This window comes from Brassica rapa, chromosome A09 (genome assembly GCF_000309985.2).
Source record: "Brassica rapa cultivar Chiifu-401-42 chromosome A09, CAAS_Brap_v3.01, whole genome shotgun sequence".
Taxonomy (NCBI): Eukaryota; Viridiplantae; Streptophyta; class Magnoliopsida; order Brassicales; family Brassicaceae; genus Brassica; species Brassica rapa.
The window spans coordinates 42,194,397-42,213,487 of record NC_024803.2 but is presented as its reverse complement, the minus strand read 5'-3'; the positions used below and the strand labels follow the sequence as shown (position 1 = coordinate 42,213,487).

Sequence of the window (19,091 nt, the reverse complement as noted above, 5' to 3'; positions counted from 1 at the left end):
ATTCAAAACTTCAAATTTAAAGTTTTATATTTTTCTTTGTATTTTGGTCCCTACAATCACACATCACATGTATGATTCATAAATATTTTCTCGTTTATTATTTTAATCTTTAAAAAATTATATCTCATAAATATTTTAATTTTTTTTTACAGATTTTAAATTTTACACATAAAATTAAATAAAACTTTAAAATATGTTAAACTAGATTTGGACAACAATAATATACAAAAGAAACTTAACAAAAAGTATTTAAAATTACATGAAATTACATAAATTTAAGTATTATAACAACACTAATAGTAAGGTAAGTTTGATCCGGAACCTTCAAAATTTTCAAATATTTTCAAATATTTTCCATTTTTTTTTGTGTAATTAAAGATGGTTGTTGTTGTTTTTATATCTTTTTCGTACAATTCTTTCTTATTCATATTGAATATATTCACGAGTATTAATATTATCTAAAATAAATTAGTTTTTAGCAATATTTTATGTTTCTCTTTTACTTTTTTGTTCCAATTTAATGTATTTACAAGTATCAATATCATCCGATTTCAACAACTTTTAACTCTTAATCTACAAAGTAAAAATGAGAATAAGAAAGCAAGACCAAGGAGGGAAATCAGAAGAAGAAGGGAGTAGAAATCTCTTTCTGAGGAGAATACATATGCTTTTTGTGATATAACTTGTGTGCAATGCGACCCTTCTTTTTTTTTTTTTTTTGACAACATGCGACCCTTCTTTTCTTGTCTGGATACTTAAATGTTTTATGCTTGTATTTGTGTTGATCTTTAATAACCTAAGACGGATCAGATTTAAAACCCCCCGCCCAGCAGAGACTAAGTCCAAGTAACAACCTTTTTATCAACCACCTCAAAGAACAGTTTATTAGCCGATAAATATGCTACAACTTGAGATCATATGTTTGATCTCTCTCTCTCTCTCTTTTTCTGATCTCTAGTTTTGTAACGTATTAATGTTTCATTATTGTTCACGCAAACTATATGTTAGTATCCTGAGTATAATATTATATATACTAGAGATTTTTCCGGGCTACGCCCGAGTTATTTTCTATATATTTTAATTAAATTTAATTTACTTTATAATTGGTATCTGAATATATATATATACTATAATAAACTCACATTATTGATTGCTACATTTTATTAATTTACTAATATCCGAAACCTTTAATAACATAAGATGGTGTTAGATTTATATGAACCACCGAACTTCTAATGTCAAACCAAAATAATGAAATGGTAATGTTCTTTACATCGGAGTATAGGAATGTTAAAATGAGAAAACTCACCCTATTTAAGATTCACCACAATCAAAAACTATACCGTTAGATTAATTCTAAAATAGATCTATTAGAAGTTTTCATTTAGACCCTCAAATTTTACAGTGACTCATTTAACTTGTTTTGACCAATTTAAAATGATATATGATCTTCTGCTTTTAATATTTATTTTTAATGTAAGACTATTTGGAAGAAAAATTATTTGAAAAAATATTATAAAAATATTTAAAGATTGATAAATGATAATGGAAAATGAGGTTTTAGTTTGTTTTTTTTAAACCTCAAAGTCATTTTTTTTGGCAAACCCGTAAAATTGAAATTTCCCTCTAAACCGCAAATCGGATTTCCCTCTAAAACAACAAATCAGATTTACCCTCTAAAACTGCAAATTGCGTTTTCTCAATAAAATCGAAAAAAATTTAAATTTACCGCCAAAACCACAAAATTGAAATTTACCGCCAAAATCACAAAATTGACTTTTTCTCGTCAAAACCGCAAGAGCAAAATTTCCCACCAAAATCACAAAATTAAAACTTCCGCAAAAGCCGTGAAATTGAATCTTCCTGCCAAAACCGTAAACACAAAATTTCCTGCCCACTAAAACAGAAAATTTAATTTTTCCGTCAAAACCGCAAAATCGAATATTTTTACCAAAACCGAGAAAATCATTTTTTTTCCCATCAAAACTATGAAATCATTTTTTTCCACCACAAAAAGCAAATTTACAGCCAAAACTGGAAATATAATTTTCTGTGAAAACTTTGAAACTGAATTTTTTCGCCAAAACCGCAAAACTGATTTTCGCTAAAATCGTAAAATTGAATTTTTTCGCTAAAAATGAAAATTGCGTTTTCCTGCAAAACCCACAATATCTTGGATTTTTCTGCTAAAACCGCAAAATCTGATTATTCAGTTAAATCCGCAAAATCGGATTGTTCCGATAAAACTGCAAAATTAGATTTTCTCACTAAAACCACAATATTAATTTTACGTCATATACATGAAATCATATTTTCCCATCCAAGCAAAAAAGTTCTGTTTTTTGTCGTGCATAAACTTTTCATTCATGTTGTCAACGTTTTTTCGTTTTCTTAGCTTATGAAAAAGTCTTAGGGGAAGGGAAGAAGTTTGGATGATAATTTCATGACATGTTTTTGCCTTTTGCTATAAAAGTATAGCTTTTGGTGTGAAATATTTATGTTGTTCATATTTAATTATGATGAAATTAATATATTTTTAGATGACTTGATCAGCTTATAGAAAACTAATTTTTATTTTTGAGCATGAAAAACTAACTTTTGTATTTTTGCTCTTTTCTTGTATGTAAGCCTTCTCTACAATCAGTAATTTAAGTCACTTTTAAAGTTAATTTAAATTTTGAAATGCATTGATTTACAATATGCTGTAACAAATATTTATTTTCTATGGGTTTCATTTGTTTCACATATCACCACTTTTAAAATGATGTAACATCACAATACTGTAACTGTGATATAGGTAGATAAATTAAATTATTTAATTTGCAAGATTATTTTCTTACTAAACTGTTAAACTGATGGTAGTTTGTCATATGCATGACTTGCTTACTTGAAAAAAAAAAGATGCGAAGAATACACCAAAACAAAAGTATTGTTTCAACTTGGCATAACTATCATCAAAACTAACACTAATCCCTTTCTTTTATTTGGCTCAACTTTCCTACTTTTTTATTAACCGAATAGTTTTACACACTATCATCTCCACTAAGACATTTAACCAACTTGGCAACAAAATACAATATAGGGGCATTATTCTCAAAAGAGATATTCTTTTGCAATTTTGTCTGTCACTCTATTCCCCTCTCTAGCTTGAAGGCTACCTTGTGATCTCCTATCTTCTAGAGCATGAGTTGAATATCTTGGATATGGGCGTTGAGAGAAGGCCGTGGTTCCTCTTCTTGTTAAGCTTCCGCACGATCCTTGGAATTAATTTCATAAATCACTTCACAAAACTGAACCTTACACCCTTAAATCTCTTGGAAGATCACTTTCTATTTTCTCTTGGCATATTTGATTAAAGTCCACTTTAAGACGTCTTCTTAAAAATAAACACAAATACATCATGAATGCTTTCTTTATGTGCAAAACCAATTGCTGTATCACTAAAATCTGTTGATTATTCCACACTGCAAATAATGTAAATATTTCGGTCCACCATCACGTGCTGTAAGAACTAAAAAAAGGAATAAGGCGTTGGTAACATGTTCATATTCAATTCTAAAAAAAAAACATGTTCATATTTAAAGATTTATCTGCTCTTGTTTCACACAAGACAAAAACAAATTTATATGATCATGTAATCGGAGAAACATATTGCATAGCATAAAAGATGTTCCAGATCAGGAAATACATAACTTGGTTGTGGCTTTTGCTTCCTCAAACATCACTCTGTTCTCATTGCTAACTTATAAGGCATAACATGCAACTCAACAGAGATATAAGAAAAAATGTTACCGATTTTCCGGTTATTTTGAAGATTCAAATAGAAAAGTAAGAAAGGTTACCAGCAGGAGCTGCTGTTTCAGGCTCCTTGAATTCGACAACAACACACTTGGACATCAAGGATGCTTTAGCTATGGCTGACGCATGCTCTAAGAGACATCTCACAACCTTAAGAAAAACACTCTGTTAGCATGCAGAACAGAGTACTTCAATCTTCAAAGAAGCTTTTTACGCTGCCCCCAGTTTTAGATCCGAAACCCTCGTATAATTGATCCACTTGCCTGCAAACTACCAGTTCAAGTCGTCTAGAGACCTATCCAGATAGTCATAGATACCAAAGCCTGATACAATTCTGGTCTTGTGAGCTTTAGAGAAGTAGACCAAAATTAAGTATGTAATCCCATGTCTTCATGAGAAGAGAAAATTTATATGTGATTGATAGGCAAAACAAAAAAAAAATTAACTTGACAACACACGATATATAAAATAGAGCCAATAATAGAAACTTACTTGCAAGGGTCAGCTCCCGAGTGTATTCTCAACCAATGAAAGAAAACTTCTGAATTTGGTAAAAAGAACCTGAAAGAACATAGCAAAGCGAGCAGCACACATCAGAACATTTCAATCTAAACCAGTTCTGACAGGCTCTACACGCAATAACAATCAAAAAGTAAAAGATCTTCAACACATTGATAACCTAAATGATCTCAGTCTCATAAAATCAACCTCTGGCGAGACTGACCATCAATATTTTTTCCTCCTCAAACAAAATATGGAAAGTGAAATTGAATCAAAGCAGAGTGTAAAGAGTACATACTTTAAGCTGACAATAGATCACTACAGCTATTGTAATCTTTCCACAAAAATATTGACTTGAATCTCTCCAACTGCTGCAAAAAGACCAAGAAATAAAATGCAAGAAACTACAGAGATATGTATGGGATAAAATTGAAGCGGTAAATGGAGAATTTCTTCCAAACCGGGTCCATATTTCACTGAGAACCGATGGAATCATATATAAGCCGGCCGGTTATCTCAAAGCTTAGAGGCGTTGCCATTTACGGCGATTTTAGTAAGCTCCCGACGCAGAATTTTGCCAGCAGGGTAATCGCGTTTATGAAAGCAACTCTTCTTACTTTCTTATACGGAGCAACCTACATAAGCAAAACATAACGTTAAATCTTAAGACCAAACTAAATTCTTATGTCTTCACCAAAGACCACACAGAGAACTAAAGCAACATTACTTGTTTAGCTACAAAGTCAATGACTTGTGCTTCGTTGAGATTGCTTCCTGGTTTTCTCACTATGAAAGCCATTGGAATCTCTACTGCATCCTCGTCCGGAAACCTTGAGAATTTGATTAATGTCCGTGTCAGAAACACACAAGTTACATAAACTGGGAGTAAAAGCATGTGAATGTTGATCCGCCAAGCCAGGGGAAACTTCATTGAAGAACTGAGCCATTGGAACCTTTCTGGTGGATTAAGCCGCTTTGGTTGCCATTGATGTGCTTACTTGGTTTTTCGTTAGATTTATACAGGAGAAGAATCAGCGGGAGATGAAATGAAAAAATAAATGAAAGAGTAAAGACATCGTTGATTGATGAAGTACGGTGATTACAGAGGAACGGATCAGACGATCAGTGAAGACGAAGCGCAACAGGCGGAGTTCGAAGACGCTCCCGACTGAACATAGAGTTAGGCGTGATGTTGGATTCTGGGCTATAGCCAAATTTTGAAGCCCACAGAAAAGGCCTATTTTCACTCGTTATCTCTAAAAGCGGTGTTGACATGGCGGTTATAAGCTCTCTGATTGGTCTGAATTTTCAATCTGATGTGGACATGCTTAGAGGGCTTGATATGCTGCTTTTAGTATTGTTAGATTTGCAATTTCTTTTTGTCAACACTGAAGTAAATGATTACAAAACTTGAAAAAGAACAACTTATCACTTACTTTAGGAGTGTTCCATACTTAAGATTCCGGATTAATTTAATGCAGTCTACGGATGAACTTTTTTTTTCAAATATTCAAATAAAGTTCATGAGCTCTTTTTCCAAATATTCAAATGAAATTAACTGAGAAACCAACACCATCATCACTTGCTTCAAATGAGTTTCATTAGATGTATCCACTTACTTGGTAATTTTTCTCTTCCTTTCATTTTCTTATTTCAAGTTGCTGTGGATGTAAAAACATTCAAATTTGATTTAGAAATGGTATCCTGATTCATGTTCCTATATCTGAATTGACCACACAATTCGGGTCGCTTAGCTTTTTAAGAAATTCGCCAATCTTGTTCTGAAGAAAATCAGTTTTGTATAACATGAAAAATCAATTTGCAACATCTAAGGACTTTGCTAGACGAGAGATATGTTATTTTTCCTTTTGTTGTTGTTAAGCCATAAATCCTTACAACACTTACACGTTTATGAGATCATAAGGTCCAACTATCGATATCTATCAGTTCACAATTTCCAAAACGACATTTAATACTCCATACCTTTCAGGACCAATTTCACTCAAAGTTTTAAACCAATTTCTACTCAGTTTTTATGTTCATATTGTTAGGACGCGTGAATCCAGATTGAAAATTACGAAACAAAATGTGATGATAACGATAATATAAAACGGTAAAACATTTAAAAAACTGATGTGAAAATAGACGAATACGTGGAGTTGTGATTTGATAACTTTCCTTAACTCAATAAATCGTCACTAGGTGAGACGGTTATGTACGATTTTTGAATCCCAGGATAAAACCACGTGAGACTGTTTTGCATCATCCAAAACAAAATCTACGAACATAACAACCACGCTATACTCTCGAAACTTACTTTGAAAGACTTAGAGGTATTCCTGGAACTTTGTATGATATGAGAGTACTCAATTGTATGAGTGTGTGTTCACTTATGAGTGAGTCCGTTTAATGGAGAGGTAAAATATCTATTTATATGAGAGATTCACAAAGCTTAGTCATAAAGCAACTTGACATGTGTCATTGAGTTTGCTTAAGCTTTTAACATTTGTTACTAAGTCACCATAGTTAGGCACTAAGTGATCTTTAGTAATAGCCACTTTTCAATAAGTTGCATAGCTTGGTCACTAAGTTAGATTAGTCACCAAGTTTACTTAGTTTAAGCCATTTGTCACCAAATATATATTTAACTTAGCCATCAACTTAGTAAAAGGCTTTTCCAATCATTTTACTCAGCTCATGGGCTTCCAAATATAATGGATTTTCTCCATATAAAATACAACATTTACTTCACATTAGATTAGATTTTTTACTCAGCCCAATTGGCTTGTAAAATTCTATATATACTTAATTTTTACTCAGTCCAATAGGATTGTAAAAAATAGTTTCACCAATCCCCCACATGAATAGAAATAATCTAAACATATGCAAGACTCGAAAAAACTTATACATACTCGATTAACTAGATTTAACTAAGACTAGACATACGGACTTTATGAGAGTATAAGCAAAAAACTAAATGTTTATGATATAGTAGCACTTTTTTCTAACCACTTTACTTTTTCATGTATTTGTATTTCATTGTTCAAAATAACATTTGCAGAAAAAGATGGATTTTTACCTATTTTGAATAGAATATTTAGAATATCATTGAATTGAAGTAGGTAATAAAACATATGTTTTTTTTATTAATTTTTATTATTATTAAAATAAAAAAGAATGCACATGTTAGTAATTGCATCCAATCTCCCAAAAAAAAACTATTTTTTTTTATTTTTGGAATGAAATATTTACAGAATCCCCATGAATAAGCTAAAACCTTATTCCATGGTATTTACATGAGATTGCTCAAACTCGAAATTTTGTGAACAATGTGGAGTTGAATTTGTTGATTCTCGGATACGAAGATATCAAATGGGATACATAAAACTGACATGTCTTGTAACTCATGTATGGTATTTGAAACGTATTCCTAGTTATATTGCGAATCTTTTAGTAAACATCTTAAAGAATTAGAAGGTCTAGTATACTGCGATGTGTGATTTGATCGAAATATTTATTTTTAAGAATGATAAACTCTCATCCCCTTCAATCAATTTGGGACGCCCTCGATCTGACATATCTCTTAAAAAGAGTAACATGAAGCTCAGACTTGTGGGTCAGCAAGATAGTTGTAGGAATCTCTTTTTAAAATAAAAAGAATTTATAACCCACTAGTCCGAGTCCGAGCGAGGAAAAGATTAACGCCCCTAAAATGACTAGTGTTGAACTACTCATTGTTAGTATCTGTTGGATTTAATTTTCTGATGGTGAACTTGATGTCTTGAACCACTTGAAAATTTATGTAAACCGAGTCAGCAGATCTAACACAGTTGCATTTTCTCGTGGTGTTAATGTTCTCATATTGGGTTCATTTTAGCCGTGAACTTGGCTGGTATTTCATGAGTGAAGTTGGAGGTTATAGCCTTCTAACCTCCTAGAAACGGCTCCATTTCACATTCACTAGGTGATTACCATGTGCACCTTTCATTACATAAGAAAGTACCCTGTAATATTTTATACACATGTATATCAAGGTCATGGTCTTAGGTTGTACGTACGATAAAAAGCATGATGATGTCAACTTGGTGTCTTCAACTTGCAAAAACCATTTTTCATCTAATCAAGTTTTAGTTTCTAGTTTTTGTTTTTGTAGAAACCATTTGATTTGCCAATCAAGATTTCTAATAAATAGATTTTCTAAAATTTAAGGAAACTAGTTTTTGGAAAATTTAACCAATTTATGAAGAAAAACCAAAAACCAACTTTTGTGAGTTTTTAAAAGAAAAAAGCGAATTCTGATTTTTTTTATAGAAACTACAAAATTTAATTAATTAATAATTAATGAATAATATTTTCATAAAGAAAAATAATCATACAATTTTTGGTACATTAGCTATAATTTAAACAATAATGTGATATAATTTATTTATGTTTCATATCTGTAAAATATGAAAACCCCGAGTAACGACAAAAGAGGAATTACAGAGGTTGATAGAGCAGATGGACTATGTTTGAGATTGGATTTTGACCCATTACAGGGATAGCTGTGAATAAATTTCTGGAATGTGGATTTTGATCGGTCTTGAGTTGCTAAACATCCACACAAAAACGACATAACACATTCAATATCCAGACAAAAGAAAAGAAGGAGGATGGGTAGTAAGAGATTCAAATGGAATTTTTGTTACTACAGGTCATGCAGAAGGGAAAATAGTTTATTCAGCATTGGAAGCAGAATTTCAAGCTCTACTTATGGCTATACAATTCTGTTGGTGTCAAGGTTATACAAGAGTGATCTTTGAAGGAGATAATAAGAAGATTGATAGATATACTCAAGTCAAAAGCTTTGCAGTTTGGTTTATACAACTGGGTACGTGAAATAAGATGGTGGATTAATAAGCTTGGGGAAGTAGACTTGATGTGGACTCGACGACAAAATAATATGGTGGCTGATGGGCTAGCGAAAGCATATCTACCGGCAAATATTTATTTTCAATCTTACTATTATATTCCAAAATTTGTAACAAATCACTTACATAAAGATTATGTATCTTCGAATTTGTATTAATAATAAGATGGAAGTTATAAAAAAAAAGAAAAGAAGGGACACAAGTTAATATCATAAAAAGCATGTCTTCTTCCCCTCAGAAAGAGATTTCTACTCCCTTCATCTTCTGATTTCCCTCCCTAGTCTCACTCTTCTTCTTCATCTGGTATGCCTCCCTGGTCTTGCTCTTCTTCTCCTTCTTCTTATTCTTCTTCTTCTGATTTCTCTCCGTAGTCTTGCTCTTTTTCTTCTGCTGATTTCCCGCCGTAGTCTCAGTCTTCTTCTTATGATTTTCCTCAAAGACGTAATATATATTTGGATTTTCTATCAGCTCCTTTGGCACGACAGTAAAGTTATCTGAAACAAACAGACGAATAAATGAAAGGTTTTACTCAGTTGAAAAAAAACCAAAAAGAATCAAAGAATCAAATTTACGTACGTGGGTGCATGTAGCCAATCGTGGGTGTTATTTTTGGAAGTGGATCAACCACAGTAACTGCAAAATTCAAACCTCCTACAGAACGTCCACTACGTTCCAGCGCCTTTTCTACACCCTCTTGTCCACGGACATAAACTCTGGCTGGGCTGTAAAAAAAAAACTCAAAACAAGCTTCTTTAGTTAGCAAAAAAAAAAATAGTAACAAGCAAACTGGTGGGAGGAAGAAGAAACAAACGTTATGATAGCACCAGAAGCGGTTTCGTCTCGGTAAACAAAAGAGCCGATTGCAGAGAAATATTTCTCTAGCTCCTTCTCGATAACATTGACAGGAAGGAAATTGTCACAACCCGTAACCATGATCCTAATATTGCAGGAGTATCATATTATCAACATAACCAGGCACAAATCTCTAATAAAAAATAAATAGACAAAAAATGAAAAGAGCAATTTACGTGTGTTGTGGCCGATAGAGTCGGCCTTCTTTCATCTGGTCCAAGACCTCATTAAGGTGATTTTGGTGAAACGCGTAAGACTGAATTTGTAAAATCCGTCCTCCCATGTCACTTCCATTAAGCCTCAGCGCCTTTTCTTCATCTTCTTCATTAACATAAATTAAGGCATATCTGTAAAACACAAGAAAACAAGTAGATTTTATAGTTAAGCAGCAGTTAATTTGAGCGATCAAGCTGGAGGAAGAAGCCACAAACCTGCAGAGGGTACCACTATTCTCGTCTATGGGAACATACACATGTATTATGTTTCCACATGAAGCGAAGTGTTCTCTCAAAGCATCATCGACATCTTCCCTACGAAGAGAGGTGTCGTATCCCTCCACCGCAATCCTGCTAATGCTATATATTGCAAAGGATATTAATTAATTAATTACCGTGAGACAAGAACACATGATCTATCTAATTACAGATACAAATCTCAGAAAGAAACGAACCTGCTTTCTCGAATCTCTGCATCACTATCCTTCGATTCCAGAATCTACAGACCCTAAGGTACAAAAGATCTATTAAGTAAATTCTACTAAGAAGAAACCATTACTTGTGAAAGCGATAAGGATCGAAGAAGAATGACTTTGATGGCGGATTCCTGCATGGTTAGGTTTTGGAGATGCAATAAGATTTTCTTCCGGTTCTAGGGTTTAATCTTCATGGAATCTTTTATTAGTTATCTGGTTTGGGGCCGTAAATTTCCTTCTCGTTGGGTCTTGCCTTTAGTTTAGGCCTGGACTAGGCCTGTTCACTCATGTAACAATCAAGTGTTTGTTAGTTTAGTTATATACTTATATGGGTTTTCCCCAAAATAACTCTAAATAAAAAAGATTTATGGGTCAATCATCTAAATTGACAACCATGTGTTTCGTTATGTTCACAAAGTTACTCTGTATAGTTGGGATCTAGGGATTGAGTTTCATCGTTTCAAAGTTGGATACTTTTTTTAGTTCATTTCAGTATCTAAATACTTGAAATATCCACCCTGTAAGAACCCAACCCAGGAAAGATTTGTTCTGAATTTTTTACAGCACAGCTCGCATTTATATCTTTGGACATGCCGATGTAGAGACGAAGGCGCTGGAACTTAGTGGAGGTCATGTGGAAGGCTTGACTACTATTGTAGTTTACTCGGGTTTTCCCATTGCCTAAAAAAAAATCTTAAGTGTGGCTACACTGTCCCGTGTACGTAAATTTGATTCTTGATTCTTTTTTGACAAAGTAAAATTAAACTTTGAATTGTTACAAAAAAAAAAACTTTGAATTTAATTCGTATGTTTTTTTTTGTTTTAGGTTTTATTGGATCGCTTGGCAGAGGAGAAGCGCTTGGCTAAGAAGCAGAACACTGCCAAGTAAAAATCTCTTCTCTTTGGAGAAGACATATGCTCTTTAATTTGTGGTATTAACTTATGATGCAACGTAGCCTTTTTTCTTTTCTAGCTCAGTAATCATTAATATGTGAACTTGGTTGGCTAAATCAATAAGCAAGTTTTTTAGTTAGCAATTTATTGTGCACTCACGTTAGTAGTTAGCCTGTCATGTATTAGTTCTCGAGATATCTTTAAGACATTTTACCTGTTTCTTTGGTGTAAATTTCTTGTATTTCACAACTTGAGAAGAGAAATGATAGTTTTGGAGAAAACGGTTAACTGAAATTATCGCGTCGCGTCTTTTTAATCAGAAATAATAGAGAAGCGTACCATACTAACATAAGTATGTAATCGTTCATTCAGTTGATTCATACTTATGTTAGCATTGTTTTAAAATCATTTTACAGATGAATTTATTGATTGATTCATTGGATATGAGAAGAGAGAAGAACTCTTCGTTGTGCAAACACATGGAATTGAAAACATTTAGAGTAACTCATTATATCAAAGACCAAACAAAAGGCTTTCAGTAAAAAAAAACCAACGGTCTACAAACTTACCACCATCAAGGCCAGATAAAACTTTATTCGAAAAAGGGACAAATTTAAGACATCATTACATCATTTGAGATCGAGGTCATCTTTTCTCTTACGGCGATTTAGGCTTTGGACATGTGGATGATCAAGTCGACCACACGGGTACTGTAACCCCATTCGTTGTCGTACCACGACACAAGTTTCACGAAGTTGTCACTCAATGCGATTCCAGCCTTTGCGTCAAAAATGCTCGACCTGCTATCACCAACGAAGTCAGTTGAGACAACATCATCCTCTGTGTAACCAAGGATTCCCTTTAGCTTTCCCTCAGATTCCTCCCTGTGTTGGTAACAATCCAATCAGTTAAAGAGTTAATCTTACAAAAGAGTGAAGTGGAACCGAAGAAAGCTTACTTGATAGCCTTCTTGATATCGTCGTAGGTTGCGGCTTTCTCGAGTCTAACCGTGAGGTCAACAACTGAGACATCAACGGTGGGAACACGGAAGGACATTCCGGTCAACTTTCCGTTGAGCTGTGGAAGCACTTTTCCGACAGCCTTGGCAGCTCCGGTGCTGCTGGGGATGATGTTGAAGGAAGCGGCTCTTCCACCTCTCCAGTCCTTCATTGATGGACCATCAACTGTCTTCTGAGTAGCTGAAACCCCATTTAGGTCAGAGTTTCCTCTTACAGGCAACAAGTTTTGTGGTGTAACATTCACTGAAGATTGAGAAATTTACCAGTGATAGAGTGGACGGTGGTCATAAGACCCTCAACAATTCCAAACCTGTCGTTGATAACCTACAAGAAGCAACCAAATATTCGAAAATAGGAATAGAAAGTGTTATTGTAATAGGCAGTGAATGATATGATATTCTTTACCTTGGCAAGGGGAGCAAGGCAGTTAGTGGTGCAGCTAGCGTTGGAGACAATGTCAAGGTCGGACTTGTACTCGTGCTCGTTGACACCAACAACAAACATGGGAGCGTCTTTGCTTGGGGCAGAGATAACAACCTTCTTGGCCCCACCCTAAAACACCAAATCATTCATTCAGTTAAAAGATTTTCATCGAATAAGTATACATGCATGTTAGGTTCCAATATTTACTAATACTCTTGCAACTAGCTATAAAGCAGAACCTTCAAGTGAGCAGCAGCTTTGTCCTTGTCAGTGAAGACACCAGTAGACTCAACAACAAAGTCAGCTCCAGCCTCACCCCATGGGATATCCTCAGGGTTCCTTCAGATGTAAAAAAATACCACAAATTATGATTTCATAACATAAGGAGGGAGAGACACAAAGATTTATATGTATACCTGATGCCAAAAACAGTGACTGGCTTCTCACCAAAGAGAAGGGTCTTCTCATCCTTCAACTTGAGTTCATTGTGCTTCCACTGCCCGTGAACACTGTCGTACTTAAACATGTACGTCTGCAACACAATAAACATATACAATCAAACCAAGTCACTCATAATCAGCACATCAATGAAGAAACTCTGACCATGTACTCGGTGGTGATGAAGGGATCATTAACAGCGACGAGCTCAACATCGTTCCTCTGAAGGATCACTCTCGCCACCAAACGCCCGATTCTTCCGAAACCTTCACCAAACCACCACCATCAACCTCAGATTCCCTCCCACAGATCTAACCTAACCAAAACCTATGATAAGACGATTCAAAAACAATACTCACCGTTGATTCCGATCTTAATCTTCTTGTCAGCTACACAAACAAACAAGAGACTAATCAAAAACACGATCAACGACGAAGCTAGATCAACAAGAGCGAAGAAACTCACCCATTTCAGAGATTGGAGATGACGAGAGAGAGAAAGCAAGCTCGAATGTGAAAATAGTTAGCTAGTGAGTGAGAGAGTTTGGTGAGGCTTTTGGGTTATATAGCCATCGAGATTTTGATCGTGTGGCTGAGATTTGTTCTTGGGAAAAAAGGTTACGGATGAGATTTGTTCATTACTTTTAAGATTATTTACCCTTTTTGCCACTGTTTTGGCCAGTGGTTTATGCCAGGATTAAGAACTAATCGCGAATATTCGAGGATTTAAAGCTTAATTATAAGAATAATTTTTCTGTACAAAGATATTTTTATAATTTGGTGTTCTATATTTATCAAATCGTGACTTCATATTGAGACACATAGTGCTCCACTTTGAGAGCTTTGTTTGGTCAGATGAACGTGAAAGGCTTTACACAAACGGTATGACTCTTGGCTTTTGCCAATAGTCTCCTTCTAATCCTCTTAACTTTCTCATTTTATTTTTATTTTATTTATGTGTTAGTTGAAAGCATATAAAACTATTTAATCGCGAATTCATATGGATCCATGTACATCCTGTGAATAACTTAAATTATCAGCGGTCAACAGTTTATCACATATCTAGAATGTTGAGATCTCACTATAGCATGTAATTATGTAGTTGGACACACGTATGATAAACACCTTCAAGTGAGTTTTTTTATTTTTGCAAAAAAGGTTTTCTATCGAATGCGAGAGCTTACGGATCATACAACAGTTTTGCTAGCTTATTTTTAGCTTCTAGGGTGATAACCAAAACAGAGGAGGCAAGCAGAAAGGCAGAAAGCGCCTAAAAACCACTTAGAATGAGCTTAACCCAACTGGCTCAAAGTTTAGTAGTTGAATTAGCATGTTAAATTAGTATGTGAGGGCATTAAAAATTAGTATGTGAGGGCATTAAAGCTTTCAAGTAAGAATACAAATTATATTGATTTTTTTTAAAAGCTAATTAAATATCAATATATTTGTGAAATATTCAATTTTAAAATCTTTAATAATGATGGTTTTATTGTACCATAACTCGTCAAGTGTATGTTACGTATTAAGCGTGGCAATTCCTTAAATTGTTGTTTATTTTGTGGACTTCTCGTATGTTTTTCTAAAATCCATATCATTGTCCGTCTCTTATCCCTTTATCTTGAAGTGTTCACAATGTTGTGTGTAATCCTAAAGATGGAAAAGAACAAAAAATATATCACTATCAAGGTATATGTTGACATTCGATTCTTAAAGAACGTAAAAAGATAGATGCAATTATTGATGCAAACCCTCATGACAAGAAAGTGATTGATGCAAACTTGAACAAATGTAATCTTATCCATGTGAACCTGCTTAGAACCAATGTTACTCCAGTTTGGTCTTATGGTTTATGTATTCACTAATCATTTCAATTAACTCACCACATATGCAAAGATCTGCATAGGTTATACTCTTTTGTTTGCTTTGAATTTTGACTAAATAGTGGAACTGCGTATCCGTGAATTCAAGAAATTATTAAGGTCACAACTGATACATTCAAACTGAAATTGAAGTTACACCTCTCTTATGATCCTTCCAAAGTGTAACATACAAAATAAATACAATTTGAGGTCTTATTAGCATGCAAGTTGAATCCAAGTTGATTATGTTACATTTGAGCAAGTACATTCTTTGTTCTTCTCATTAGGTAGGAAACAAAAAGGCGGAAATGTACAAAGGAAATGATAAAACATTTATTTACAGTAGACAGTTTTTGTGATTAGATAAATTGTTGATGGTTTTGGACGAGAAGTTCTCATTCTCTCATCTCACTCCTCTGTACACAGCACCTGGTTGAAGATCATCCATGTTCTCTATGTTCCTAAAACCATCAAATTGCAGACATGTCCATCCCCGTCTAGCTAGAAAATCACGGTAGTCTTCTTCCGTGTAGAAGACTTTCTCTTCTGTATGGACTGGTAACTGGTTGGATTCATCATAATGGCAAACTCTAATAGCTAGTCCTGTACAATTAAGTTTTGGATATTGACAACTCGGTAACCGTATTTGGGTGTAGAAACAGATGGGAATGTGATGAATCTTACCATCATCTACATGGAGTAGATAGTTCCCTAAGGGCATGTCTCGATCAAGACAACGAACAACCTGATCTTCATCCTCTAACCAAAAAGCCCGTCGTGTTCTTAACCCAAAAGCGGATCTGATAGTGTCTTTGATTGCTTCAGTGCTACCATCAACGCCGATTCTTCTTGTATAGTCGCCAAATTTAACAGTTATGACCCTCCCACCAAAAGGCTGACCATGAGAATCCCCACCTGCTTGTATAACATAAATAAAAAAGCTCTAATTAATTACAAGAGAGTAAGACATAATAAGCAAGCAGAGGAACAAACCATGTGACGCAACCTCAAAACTGTTTGAAAAGTTCAAAAATAAATGTTTGAGGCTTTAAGTTATTATACTTGCCGTTTCCAGGAGTCTCTCTCCAATTCCAAGGAGGAACTCCATTTGCTGCAACAGCATCAACTGTAGCGATCGCAAGAGGATGACCATCATGATCAAGACGCCTTTCAAGGTTTAACGCTGGCCTTCCATTAGCTAAAACATAGATTCAAAAATTATCAAAACACATCCTCTAGAAACCAAACTAAAACCAACTAACAGAGAAACTATATGTTAATCCCATGGCACAGTGTTCCAAACAAAGAGAAATCATTTCCTCTTGCACATGCAACTCTTTGTTTCCAATCCCAAATGCTCACAAAGCAAAGTTAATACCTCTAGGATTTCTCACTGAAGGAGATATTTTTCAAGAAGTAATGTGCATCCTCTTTGTAATATAGCAATGTATAATTAACACACAAAAGTCAATGTTAAGAACAGTACCTTCAACAGATCCAAAAGAAATGCTCGGATCATCAAAACCTACGATGAAAGATAAAAGGTTGCCACTTTTAAACAAAAGAAACTTAAACCAAGTACCAAAAATATCATCTTCTAACAAAATCAACGAGGCTATATTAAGAAACATACTCTCAAAAATAGCACTCCAACTAGTATCATCTCAGCCTAAAGCATTACCCAAACTCTACCACCTATCTTATCAACATAAACACTAATCACATCTGCATTTCCTCAAAACAAATCAAGAAACTGAGCATTCCTAAGTTAAGCACCAGAAGTATCATCAACTTCTAAATTAAGAAACAGAGCATCCCTAATCTCTAGCCAACCAAAGCTTATACCTTTATCAGTAAACTGCATAAAGGAATCAACTTTAGCAGTGGGCGTTGCATTAGAGCTCTTGCTGTACTGCCCCGTCGCCGTCACTTTCTTGCTCCTCTCCCTAAGAATCTCTTCAATCTCCTTGTAATACGACATCTTAGCCGATCTATTCCCTCTGTCATGATGCTTGGCCTTCTTGAACTCCTTCAGAAGATTCCTCCACTTGTCGGTGCACATGGTCGGAGACCGATCGAAGCCTTTCTCCCGCATCTTGGCGGAGATCTGCTCCCAGAGGTGCTTGTTGGACTTGGAGGTGTTGAAGAGTCCGTCCATGCCTCGGCGGAACATGATCAGGGAGCGAGTCTCGTCTTGGACCCATGTCTCCGCTCGTTTCTTGGGAGCTTTCACTTCGTGGTCCTCGCCGCTGCTTTCTCCGAGGAGAATCTGTTGCGGCTGGAGATGGTGGTGATGATGGTGGGGATGTAGATCTCTTCCTGGTGCGTTGGTGGTGACGTCGATGATCATGTTGTCGCGTGCGGTGGTGGTGTTATCGTCTTTGTAGAAATCGATAGGACGAGGCTTGTCGGAAACGAACATTGCTGTCTTATCGGAGCACTGATAGAAGAGATGTGGCGACCGCAGCAATTTTTCGGTTTTTACTTTTTAATGTTTTTAATTTGGGGGGTTTTTAGTCTATTGTAGAAGATGCCAATTATTTAAAGTATTAAAAATATCCAAATTCAAATTTTTTTATTTTTTTTTCACTGATGTTATTAACGAAAACAAAGTCAACAAACATGTCCAACAAACACCAAACAAACAAAACAGCTAAGGGCACAACACAAGGCCCAAATAGCATAAGAGCCCAAAAAGCCCAACTATTAGATACAACTTGCGGCCGTAAGCACAGCAAATAGAAACCGTTGAGGAAAGATGATTAGTCATCCACCACGTGTTCGGTCGACAAACGATTCATGATCAACGCGTCAAGATAACCAATCACCGTCTTCCTCCGGAGCCAGCAACGAGGCACGACGGAGCTCCACCAACAGGAGAGACAAGCCGGTGAAAAGCCGCTCAAACAGAGAAACTCTCACCAATATCAAAGTTGCTAAGCCTAGACTGACGGATCAAACGTTTCAGAGAGGAGAAATCAACCGTCTTCAATCGAGCCAATCAACATCGATTTTCCTGAATTAACGATTAGACATCCTTGTTGATACGAATAAGCTTGAGGATGAAACAACCCAGCCGAAGGGAAGGAAAGAGACATCGGACGACAAGCTCAAGAGTCGGATGAGCGAAGGAAACACATGAAACGCCGATCAAACACAAACCCGGAGAAAAGACTCCAGAAGAGAGCCGGCGAAGTAAATACTATAGAAGCTATCACTTCCCGGAGACAAAAGCTGGCGAAGCCGGTGATAGCAAACAACCGCTTCCCAGAGTCAGAGCCCAAAGGTCGAGACTTTGTACCGGACAAAACTCCGGCGAACTAACACAAAGATCGCTCTCTCTGAAAAAGAAACTAAAGAAAAAGAAGAGAAAGCATCAAAACCAAAGACATCTCCTTCCTCTGAAAGATTTTTCTGGAGATAAGAGGAAGAGAGAATTGCTACTCTCTCTAAAAGTAGAGAGAGAGCTTCCATCCAAATTCGAATCTAGTCCACTTTTTAGAAAGTTGAATATGTGTAAATGAAATCTATTTATCGTGTTAATTTAAAAAAATAAAAGTAATGATTTATATTTAATTTAATTTAATATTTATAAGGTTTTTGTTTGTCTAGAGACGTAACTATATCAAAACCAAAGACTAGCTATCAAATAAGGAAAAAGGTAGACAACAACAAACCAGGCATATGATACAATAAAACCGTGGGGC

At 35.2% G+C, this 19,091-nt stretch overlaps 3 protein-coding genes and 1 long non-coding RNA gene across 8 annotated transcripts; 1 reads left to right on the top strand and 3 right to left on the bottom strand.

The window, feature by feature from the left end:
* Nucleotides 1–699: 699 nt before the first annotated feature.
* Nucleotides 700–14,142, bottom strand: LOC103843050 (glyceraldehyde-3-phosphate dehydrogenase, cytosolic). Of its 2 annotated transcripts, XM_033279028.1 has the most exons (11): nucleotides 13,992–14,142; nucleotides 13,886–13,915; nucleotides 13,692–13,792; nucleotides 13,505–13,620; nucleotides 13,328–13,427; nucleotides 13,071–13,217; nucleotides 12,929–12,989; nucleotides 12,605–12,845; nucleotides 12,313–12,530; nucleotides 4,580–4,583; nucleotides 700–3,728 (listed from the first exon to the last, which is right to left on the bottom strand). In XM_033279028.1, exons 1-9 carry the CDS (start codon nucleotides 13,993–13,995, stop codon nucleotides 12,314–12,316), a joined length of 1,017 nt encoding a protein of 338 aa, XP_033134919.1. In that variant the 5' UTR covers nucleotides 13,996–14,142; the 3' UTR covers nucleotides 700–3,728; nucleotides 4,580–4,583; nucleotide 12,313. The 2 variants fall into 2 exon arrangements, with proteins under 2 accessions (XP_033134919.1, XP_009117998.2); XM_009119750.3 differs by lacking the exons at nucleotides 700–3,728; nucleotides 4,580–4,583 and having other exon boundaries at nucleotides 12,062–12,530; nucleotides 13,992–14,141.
* LOC103843052 lies at nucleotides 9,285–10,964 on the bottom strand. The gene is made up of 7 exons (XM_009119751.3): nucleotides 10,869–10,964; nucleotides 10,732–10,775; nucleotides 10,493–10,636; nucleotides 10,238–10,408; nucleotides 10,021–10,146; nucleotides 9,786–9,931; nucleotides 9,285–9,703 (listed from the first exon to the last, which is right to left on the bottom strand). Exons 1-7 carry the CDS (start codon nucleotides 10,887–10,889, stop codon nucleotides 9,444–9,446), a joined length of 912 nt encoding a protein of 303 aa, XP_009117999.2. The 5' UTR covers nucleotides 10,890–10,964; the 3' UTR covers nucleotides 9,285–9,443.
* Nucleotides 11,225–12,422, top strand: LOC117127951. Its single transcript, XR_004450979.1, has 2 exons — nucleotides 11,225–11,470; nucleotides 11,579–12,422. It is a non-coding gene; the product is annotated as an uncharacterized LOC117127951 (long non-coding RNA).
* Nucleotides 14,143–15,526: 1,384 nt separating the features above from the next.
* On the bottom strand, nucleotides 15,527–18,887 carry LOC103843049 (trihelix transcription factor GT-1). 4 transcript variants are annotated; one of them, XM_009119747.3, is made up of 5 exons: nucleotides 17,230–18,882; nucleotides 16,871–16,909; nucleotides 16,451–16,582; nucleotides 16,069–16,299; nucleotides 15,527–15,987 (listed from the first exon to the last, which is right to left on the bottom strand). In XM_009119747.3, exons 1-5 carry the CDS (start codon nucleotides 17,804–17,806, stop codon nucleotides 15,788–15,790), a joined length of 1,179 nt encoding a protein of 392 aa, XP_009117995.1. In that variant the 5' UTR covers nucleotides 17,807–18,882; the 3' UTR covers nucleotides 15,527–15,787. The 4 variants fall into 4 exon arrangements, 3 of the variants coding, with proteins under 3 accessions (XP_009117995.1, XP_009117996.1, XP_009117994.1); XR_004450961.1 differs by having other exon boundaries at nucleotides 15,580–15,987; nucleotides 16,447–16,582; nucleotides 17,230–17,873; XM_009119748.3 differs by lacking the exon at nucleotides 16,871–16,909 and having other exon boundaries at nucleotides 17,230–18,887.
* Between the last annotated feature and the right edge of the window lie 204 nt (nucleotides 18,888–19,091).